The sequence below is a fragment of the Entamoeba dispar genome, genomic scaffold, assembly GCF_000209125.1.
Source record: "Entamoeba dispar SAW760 scf_1105229462961 genomic scaffold, whole genome shotgun sequence".
Classification (NCBI taxonomy): domain Eukaryota; phylum Evosea; order Mastigamoebida; family Endamoebidae; genus Entamoeba; species Entamoeba dispar.
Genome location: NW_001855454.1, coordinates 22,753 through 31,864, shown reverse-complemented (window position 1 = coordinate 31,864; position 9,112 = coordinate 22,753). Strand labels below are relative to the sequence as shown.

Sequence of the window (9,112 nt, the reverse complement as noted above, 5' to 3'; positions counted from 1 at the left end):
TTATAACACAAGAATTAAGAATTAAGTTATTAAGCAACATAAGAATGTTTATAAAAAGAAAAGAAAGATGAGACAAAACAAAATTAAAAGATTGAAATTTGGACATTTAAAGAAAAAAGTTTATTCTTTTTTTAAGAAAAATATAACATATATTTTAAATAACATTTATTAATAATTTTTGTTATTTGTATTTTTATCATTTATTTATCTTCCTTCGTGAATTCTACTAGATAACATAATTTATTCAACCACACTTCTTAAACATTATCTATAACTATAATTCTATATTAAGTTAATAATAATAAAAAAGAATTGGATTTTATTTCTTTAATGTTGCTTCAATATTATAAAAAAAGAATCTAAATTTGTGTAGAATTTCCTTTTTACTAGTTAATTTTTATGGAATTTTTTTGACAGAAGTCAAATGAAAAAGTTTAATTTTTGTTATTGAAAATTTTTGTTATATTTAATAGAAATGATAATTATTAAAAGAAAGAAAAAGAAATTATTAATAATTTTAAATATTTAATAATAAGAAAGAAAAAATTAATAATGGGTTAGAAGAGATCTAAAAAAATGAATAAGATTATGTCTCTTAGCATTAAGAAGGAGAGGAAAGAAATTAGTTTAGAAGAACTTCAAAAAAAAAGAAACGAAATAACTGATCAGATAATTCTTCTTGAAAATGAAATTAATTCTAGAGAAAAAGATAAAAAAAAGTTACTTGAGTTAAGACTTAAAGTAGATACTGAAATTTACAAAAGACGTTTTAGTCAAAGAATAATTAATGAAGATGAGTTAGAGAGAAAAGTTAATTCTTTAAGAGGGTTTAAAGAAATAGATAAATATAATTCTGAATTAAATGAACAAATAAATGAATTAAAAGAACAGTACTTAAACAGTAATTACCTTCTTGAGAAGTTTAGAAAAGACAAAGACATTTCTGAAACTTTATTGAAAAAAAAAATAGAGGTATGTGATTTCTTTATAAGAAGATTTGATGAGCAGTCACAAATTGTTTCTTGTCAAGAAGTTCATTTAAAACAATTAAATTTTGTTAAACTACAATTAATAAAACGTATGAATTTACCAAAAACAAAAATAACACAACCACTTATCATTTCAAAGATACTTAAATATATGGGAATTGCTGATGAATTAAAAAAGATTATATTAATATCCAAAAAATTTCAACAAGCTGTTTTAGCACGTACTGTAAACTTTTATTTTTCAAGTGAAAAGAGAGAGTTTATGAGAGAATTATTATTATTTCCAACAATACGTGAATTAACATGTGACAATTATTTTCTTGATACTTTTTTCTCAGGAGATAAAAGAAAAGAAGTTTTAGAACGAATTCAAAATGTCGAAACTTTACATCTTCGTGTTAATGTTCAATTTAATTTTAATTTTCGTAAGATATTACCAAAAGCTGAAGTTGTTGATTTAGCTATTTCAATGCAACATTATTCTGTTGGATGTGTTTCAGGGAATACAAAACTTAAAATACTCAGACTAGACCTTGAACATACTTCATATGATGATCATCTTTTAAGTGCAATTAAAGAATTAGAGTCATTAGAATTTTTAGAAAAAGTAATTATTAAAGCACAACTAAGTGATATTACTTCAAAATTAAAAGGATTAAAAATGAAATCTAATCCTGAATTTGTATTAAAAGCAACGTCTGTAAATGAACGTACAATACAAGAACTAAGAACAATTGAAACTGAAAAAATTACTGTATGTGTTTGTGATGAAATTGTTGACACTTCAGTACTACCATATATTACTAGAGATAAAATAGTTGAAGGTAAAAGTCAATTAAGATTTGTATTAATGCCAACAGGATTATTTCAATTTGCTGCTAATGAAACGTTGTTAAATAAAACTATTATTGAAAAAATGCTTCCAAAAAGTGTAGTAGTATCTCCAAGAAAAACAGAAGAAGGGAGAATTAGTTATGTAAGGGGGTTTGTTGATTATGATTGGGATAGTTTAATATCAATATCATTTAACAGAATTAATTTTAGTGGAGTATTTCCATGTTTAGGAGATAATTTAGAATTAGTTAATTTTGTTGAATGTGTATTGCAAGAAAGTCTTTCTTTTCCAAAAAAATTAAATGCATTAACTTTACAAAGATGTACTGGAGTTAAACTTATTCATCTTCCAAATTCTGTTAAAATAGTTTCATTAAAACAAATATCTTCATTAGAATGTGTTTGTTTTGATACAGAAGATATGAATATTCCTTTATTAAAGAATTTAGTATTTGAAGGATGTCCTCTTTTAGGAAAAACTACTTTACCATATTCTTTGACAACATTGAATGTTATAGATTGTAAAAATTTTAAAATTGTTAATTGCTCTAAGATTGAATTATTTAATACTTCAATATGGGAATATCTTTTGAGGTATGGAATTGTTGATTAATTTATATTGCAAAGATTTTTTTGTTTGATATTTTCTTTTATTATTAATAAGTAAATAATAAAACAAAATACAATCACTATGGTTTTTAATTAATAAAAAGTAAATAAAAAATCTCTTTCCTATAGGTCATCTGGTACTTTTAATAAATCAACAAAGGCTTTACAATTTCTTGGATTACATGATACATTTGTTGGTGAACAAATTGATGAATATGGACAATTATAACATGGAACCTCAGATAATGGACATCTTCCTACCATAAATTTTACTGGTTTAAATATTTTTGAACCATATAAACTACTATTACCGTTTTTTGCGACCGAAACTTCTGCATTTCCAAGATAAACTAATCGTTCTAGCAATGATAAAATCTCTTCTTTCTTAATATCTACATTAGATATCCCTGATTCTCTAACGTAATCATAAGTTTCAATAACTGTAGCACCACCTTTATTTAATAAAAACATAAATATATGGTCAGAAAGTGTTGTTACAAAATCTGCATCAAGCCCAGTTTTAGTAAAGAAAACATTCTTTTTCTCCACAGTTTGTTTCTTAGTTCCTTTTGCTTTCATATCACTGCTTCTGACTCTTTTAATTCTACAGGGTTTTTGTTATTTTTTTTTAATTTTTCTTTTTTGAGTTTTCACTTTGAATTCTTAAAGAAAAGATGAACGAATAAAAATTCATTTTATCTCAAATTATATACAAATATCAACAAAAGTCGAGTATATAATATAATGCAATAATTTAAGAAGAGAAATAATCTTACTGTGAGATGGTTGTACTAAAGAATTACTAAGAGTACATTTACAATATAAATATCAAATACAGGAATAGGTGAAATGATAGAAGTAAAAAGATGATTTAGATAGAATAATTAAAATAATGAAGAAGACATTTGGTAAGAAGATTAGTTCTAATTGGCAATAAATATAATAAAGAAAGTAAATGAATAACTGCAAATAAATACAAATTGAATATAAATTACTGAAAATAGAGAAAGAATAAATTCTAAAAATAATTAATATAGTATTATCAATAACTTAATTACACAAGTAATAATAAGGATATTTCAATAACACTACAAACAATAGTTATTAAAAGTATGAAATAACTAATATCCTAAATATAAAGTTCTTTAAATATATTAAATAAACAAACTTTTATGTGAAGGTACACAAATTTTCAATATAATAGAAGTATGACATATTAAATTTACCCCTTGGCCACTTATTAGTATTTATAATACCAAAATGGATATCCGTTATTAAAATTTTTAAGTTCTCTTATTCTTTATTTTTTTAAATAATCTACCTATAATAACTTGTAGCACTTTGTTATTATTTTTGAATATAAATGATAGTATAAGTCATTTTTTAGTCTAATTACTTTAATACATTATTTTACTTATCACGTGTTTTCAAAAGATTCAAAATACATTTGTCTCTACACAACCAATTTAACTGTCTCATAAAAGTGAAAAACATTGTTTGTCTTGGTAAGTACTGATAATTTTATTATTCATATCAAAGTTATCTTCAAAAATTAATTTTCATTACATTTATTCATGTAATGTTCATATTCATTAGCTTGTCTTTGTGAATCATTAAAATATGCTGGACATGTAATAACTGCATTCTTTACTTCTTTTCCAATAAATGTTTCTGCTGTTTCTTTCATTTTAGTTGATGCCATTGGTGATATTTCATATCAGATAACCACTTTTAAATAACATATTTTTCATGAACAGAGAGAGGTCTCATGGTTATTGGAGAGAGAGTGATAGTGAAAAGAATAAGATGAAACTGAAATAATAACAATTCTATTTGATATGCAAGTAAGATTCGTTATATATAACAAGTAAAATTCAAATAAGATGGAAAAAGAATTTGAGAACTAGTAAAGAATAAAAACAGATCCAGAAATGAAATTGGTTCAAACATTGATTGTACTTCTTTTGTGTATTGTTATAGTTAATGCTTCTTGTGCTAGTTGGGCATTGAGAAAATACTCAGATGATTATTTAGAATGCATAAATAAAAACCCAACAGCTACTGGTAAACGATCATGTTTAAGAGAATGGAAATATTCATTAAGTGATACTGATTGTACTGATGAAAAATTTAAAGAATTATATCAAGAATTTTGCAATGCACATGATGGGGGATCACTTGTTTGCGATATTTAATTTACTTTTTAATTACTTTTAATAACCACTTCAGTTAAAAAAGAAATTAAAACTTAGAACTTTTTTCAAGTATAACACAAAATAATAGAAAAAAGGAATAATTGCAATTAAAACATGTATTTAGGCAATAGTAAAATTCGTGACTAATTCTTTTATTATAAATACTACTGCAGTAATAAAGAGCAATAATGATATAATAAATACAGCTCCTGTAACTTCAATTCTTGACCATGGTCCACTAAATGGTGTTTTAGTTTTATTAAATTTAGCAATAACTTTTCTTCTTGATAAATAATGGAAAATACATGGTAAAGAGAAACATAACATAAATGAAAATGATCCAGTAACATCGAATATTACTCTTAAACTTCCAACTGCACATGTTAAAATAAATGGTGGAAATGCAGCTAATGCTTTAGTGATAAATTTTGTTCTTTTACTATTTTTATTTCTAAACAATGTTCTCATATTAGTTGATAATGTTGTTGCTACTAATGGAAATTCATTAGTGAGATTAACAATTGGGAATAATAAAATCATATATTTAATAATTAATGCCCACCATTTGGCTTTTCCTACTCCCCATCCTCCTTCATATCCATTATAATCTGCCCATGCTAATGTTACTGGTGATGGTGTTGATGTTGTAAAACACCATGATGTAACTAATGCAATCCCAATATAAATAAAACAACACAATACTATTGATCCTAATGTAGCAATATGTGAAAATTTTTTTTTATTTAATGGTGCTAGTGCATCAGGTAAATTTTGTTGACATGCCAATGCAAATGCAACATGTGTAAACATTGAACCAAAACCAACCCATCTAAATTCTTTAAGAAAACTAACATCTTCATATGTATTTACTTTTAATTCTATTGGTCCATTTTTTCCTAATTGTACAACACATGTAATAAACATGATTAAAAATGACACAAATCTATAAACAGTTAATACTAATTGAAGTAATGACTGTTCTGTAAGGTCAATAAATGTGAGTGGAATAACAACAAGTCCATATACACCTATTGATGTAAAATATGTTACATTACACTTCCAATCAAAATGCCATCTATTAGATACATCACATTTCATTGGTTCATTTGAATAAATTAACCAAAACAATGTTGATAATGTAGAAACACATGTAGCAACATATGCCCATAATGATCCATATGCACTACACATTAATGTAATAGTGGTTGCCCATTTAACTGGTTTTCCTCCCCACATTTGTGCCATAGATGAATAATCATATACTTCATATCCCATTTCACATTTATATTCTCCTGATTCTACTGCCATAGTATATCCATGTGATCTTGATAATGTTTCAATTACATAAATTGCAGTGATACATGATAATATGCAAAATATAATAATTGTAATTGTTGATAATGGTACTCCTGCTGAATAAAATGCTGATGGTAATCCAAATACTCCTGTACCAACAATATAATTAACAACAACAGCAAAACATGTTATAAATGAGTATGTATGATATTTTTTATGATTTTGTTGGGGAATAAGTGGTTGTGTGTTACTTTCCATTTTCTTTGATCTTAAATTCCTTTCTTTTAAGTTCTTAAAAATTTTTTGTTTTTTATTTCATGTTCTATAAATAATCATTTTAATTGTTATTTAAAACAAAAAGTAATGTCTTATTTTTTCTCCTTTTTCTCTTTTTTATCCTTCTTATCTTTTTCCTTGGTCTCTTTTTTCTCTTGTTTTTCCTTCTCTTTCTCCTTTTCAGTTTTCCAGAATTTACTAAATAATTTGCTTTGTTTTGGTGAGCTTTTTTGTGAACTTGAATTAGAGAGTCTCGGTGTTAATGTAGGTGATGTGTCTTGAAGTGAGGACATTGGTCGTGGGATACTAGAACGTGTCCGAGATGAGTCTCTTGAAGAGCGATTAGAAGTAGAGTGTTCAATAAGATTAAATTCATCCCCATAAATTAATTCATCATCTAAACATGATGATAACTTTTCAAGATCTTCCTGACCTAATTTTCGTTCTAAGGCATCTAGTTGTTGAATTAAATCTTGTTGTTCTTTAAACAACTTATCATATTCATTTTTAAGTGATATATTTTCTGTATCTAATTTGTTTATTTTAGCATTATATGCTTGAGTAAATGTATTGATTGTATCCATTGTAGCATGATAGATTTGGTAATCGTCATAAACGTGTTTCTCTAATTTAATTGCTTCTAATAATTGATTACTTAAATTACCTGGCAATAAATCTAATATTCCTTGAATATTATTTCTAATTGCATCTAATAAATTATTGAATGCACGTTCTTTTTCTTCTTCACTTTCTTCTTCTTCTTTAACTGTTGCAGGATGACTGTCCATGTATTTAAACATCTTTTCTCCAATATTTAATCCATTGAATTTTCTAATAGTTTGTTGAAGATCAATAAGAAAACCTTCACATAAAGAAGTATTAGTGTACAAATTTTGAATGACTAATGCAACAAATTCTAATTTATATAACACAGGTACTAATTGAGTTCTTTTTTCATCATCATACATCATAAGAAATGGATCATTTACATTTTGACAAATAGTATATGTAAAGAATAATTCATTAAATATTTTTTCTATTACAACATCTTCTATATCTCCTTCTCTTAATAGTGTAAAGAATCGATTAAAGAACATTCTAACAAAATCAGGTAAATATTGTGCATTTTTAATAAACTCATCATTTAACTTGCAGAAAATTTTAGAGATTGTGTCAAGAGATTGTTGATAAGCTGCAATATCTTCTGAAGTAGTAATTTCTTTAGATTGGAAATTCATAGCGATTTTAAACTCTTCACTATAATCACCTCCAGTAGATAATCCATCGATAATTGGTTCAAAGGTATCAAGTAAATAATTTTTAAAATAATAACGTACAAATTGATTATAAAATGGAATGAAAAATGTAGAATATTGGAATGAACTCGAGTCAATCATTAATGTATCAGTACTAAGAAAATCAATATCAATTGCCCATGTAATTAATTCCATAAATCTTCCATGTGCTTTAAAATAATCAGAAATAATTCGGGCATATTCAGCACTTCTATTTTGTCGTTGTTGTGTGACAAGCTATTTTTTAATAAATATCTTTTTTCTTTTAATTCAAAAAGAAAACAATTTTTGAAAAAAATAAATTGGTTTCAAGATAAAATGAAACAAACAGTTCTTACAACTGCTTCAAGTAGATTGTGTCTTCTTGAAAAGAGTAATTTATCAAAATCAACTTTACTGGGAATCTTCTCTTCAATAATATCACTCATATGTACACTGATTTTTTAAGATTTTTTCTGTTTTTTTTTCGATTTATATTTTTGGTTCTTTTTAGTTTTTCTCATTTTAAAAAAAAAATTTATAACAACCCCTTTTACATATTCTTTTGCAATTATCATTCCTTTCACCAGTTGCTCATGTTAGCTCCAAAATCACTTTTTTGTTTATATTCTCAATTTACTTTTATTATTAAAAATAAATTAACACTTCTTTTTTAAAATCTATTTACAAACTGAATAAATGATGTAGTTTTTCATCATTACTCTAGATATTTGGTGATTAAAATGGACAAATAGTTTTGTGGTCAAGTGAATCCTTTCAAAAGTTATGAAACAAACAATAACGACCTAATGAAAACAAAAAAGTTTTAGAAGAAAATGATAACGCATTGCTATTTAATTAGACAGCTTGTCTACTTCCTTCAAAATGAAACAAATGAAAAGATCGATTGAACAAAAGTCCTCTAGTCTCTATTAAAGGGTTTATAACTATTGCCAACCCTTTTTCAAAGAAGCATTTGTAAGAAGTTTGAATAATAACAATGAAGTCTATTGACAATTTTTTCTATGGAACGTTTGTTGTTATCATTCCTTTCTTAAAAGAAGGTGATGACAACCTAAAGTAATAATTGGTCATTTATGATGGTCAAATAGTCTTGGGCGATACTTGATATGATTTGAGTCATTGAGACAATTAGTTGGTTGTTAGAGTTTAATGTTACACGGGTACAAAGCTCAAACATTATGATTTATCAATGAACATTATAGCTATAAAACGTATCTAAAAAGAAAGAAGATAAGGGTGGGTGCACTGGTTGAACTGATTCAGTGAATGAGATAAAAAAAAAGACAAACAATAACAGGCATTATATAAGAATTGATAGACATTTATTTTGAACAATCACAAAGTGTCCATATATTGTGTATAGAGATAGGAAATTAAACGATTGAGGAAACAAGAAGAAAAAGATAGTTTTTAGTGATAAGTTTTATATTAAGGTAATAATTAAATTAAATTGAATATCATTTTCAAAAGCAAATTTTATCTTTTCATAATATGGTGTGTTGTTATTTTAAAAGAAGATAATTTGTTTAAAGTAAGAAAAATGAGATGAGAAATTGGATTAGAAATAAGGTATATTATTATCTTATCCTCATGTTAAAAGAAGAAGAATAGAAGT

General features: G+C 25.5%; 4 protein-coding genes across 4 annotated transcripts, besides 12 other annotated features; 1 reads left to right on the top strand and 3 right to left on the bottom strand.

Moving 5' to 3' along the window:
• The first annotated feature begins 104 nt into the window (after nucleotides 1-104).
• Nucleotides 105-208: a sequence feature (AT_rich).
• Nucleotides 209-433: 225 nt separating this feature from the next.
• Nucleotides 434-554: a sequence feature (AT_rich).
• A 34-nt stretch (nucleotides 555-588) lies between these two features.
• Nucleotides 589-2,436, top strand: EDI_143810 (uncharacterized protein; the record flags this gene model as incomplete). The annotated part of the gene is made up of 1 exon (XM_001740473.1): nucleotides 589-2,436. The coding sequence occupies one exon, from the start codon at nucleotides 589-591 to the stop codon at nucleotides 2,434-2,436; it is 1,848 nt and encodes a 615-aa protein (XP_001740525.1).
• A 27-nt stretch (nucleotides 2,437-2,463) lies between these two features.
• Nucleotides 2,464-2,499: a sequence feature (AT_rich).
• Nucleotides 2,500-2,518: 19 nt separating this feature from the next.
• Nucleotides 2,519-2,548: a sequence feature (AT_rich).
• Nucleotides 2,549-2,555: 7 nt separating this feature from the next.
• EDI_143800 (uncharacterized protein) lies at nucleotides 2,556-3,011 on the bottom strand (the record flags this gene model as incomplete). The annotated part of the gene is made up of 1 exon (XM_001740472.1): nucleotides 2,556-3,011. One exon carries the CDS (start codon nucleotides 3,009-3,011, stop codon nucleotides 2,556-2,558), a length of 456 nt encoding a protein of 151 aa, XP_001740524.1.
• Nucleotides 3,012-3,104: 93 nt separating this feature from the next.
• Nucleotides 3,105-3,380: a repeat region.
• A 1,367-nt stretch (nucleotides 3,381-4,747) lies between these two features.
• Nucleotides 4,748-6,181, bottom strand: EDI_143790 (uncharacterized protein; the record flags this gene model as incomplete). Its single annotated transcript, XM_001740471.1, has 1 exon — nucleotides 4,748-6,181. One exon carries the CDS (start codon nucleotides 6,179-6,181, stop codon nucleotides 4,748-4,750), a length of 1,434 nt encoding a protein of 477 aa, XP_001740523.1.
• Nucleotides 5,154-5,183: a sequence feature (AT_rich).
• A 110-nt stretch (nucleotides 6,182-6,291) lies between the features above and the next one.
• Nucleotides 6,292-7,922, bottom strand: EDI_143780 (uncharacterized protein; the record flags this gene model as incomplete). Its single annotated transcript, XM_001740470.1, has 2 exons — nucleotides 6,292-7,731; nucleotides 7,824-7,922. The coding sequence occupies 2 exons, from the start codon at nucleotides 7,920-7,922 to the stop codon at nucleotides 6,292-6,294; spliced, it is 1,539 nt and encodes a 512-aa protein (XP_001740522.1).
• Nucleotides 6,296-6,381: a microsatellite.
• Nucleotides 6,931-6,962: a microsatellite.
• Nucleotides 7,510-7,531: a sequence feature (AT_rich).
• Nucleotides 7,733-7,798: a sequence feature (AT_rich).
• A 73-nt stretch (nucleotides 7,923-7,995) lies between the features above and the next one.
• Nucleotides 7,996-8,017: a sequence feature (AT_rich).
• A 96-nt stretch (nucleotides 8,018-8,113) lies between these two features.
• Nucleotides 8,114-8,136: a sequence feature (AT_rich).
• Nucleotides 8,137-9,112: the final 976 nt, after the last annotated feature.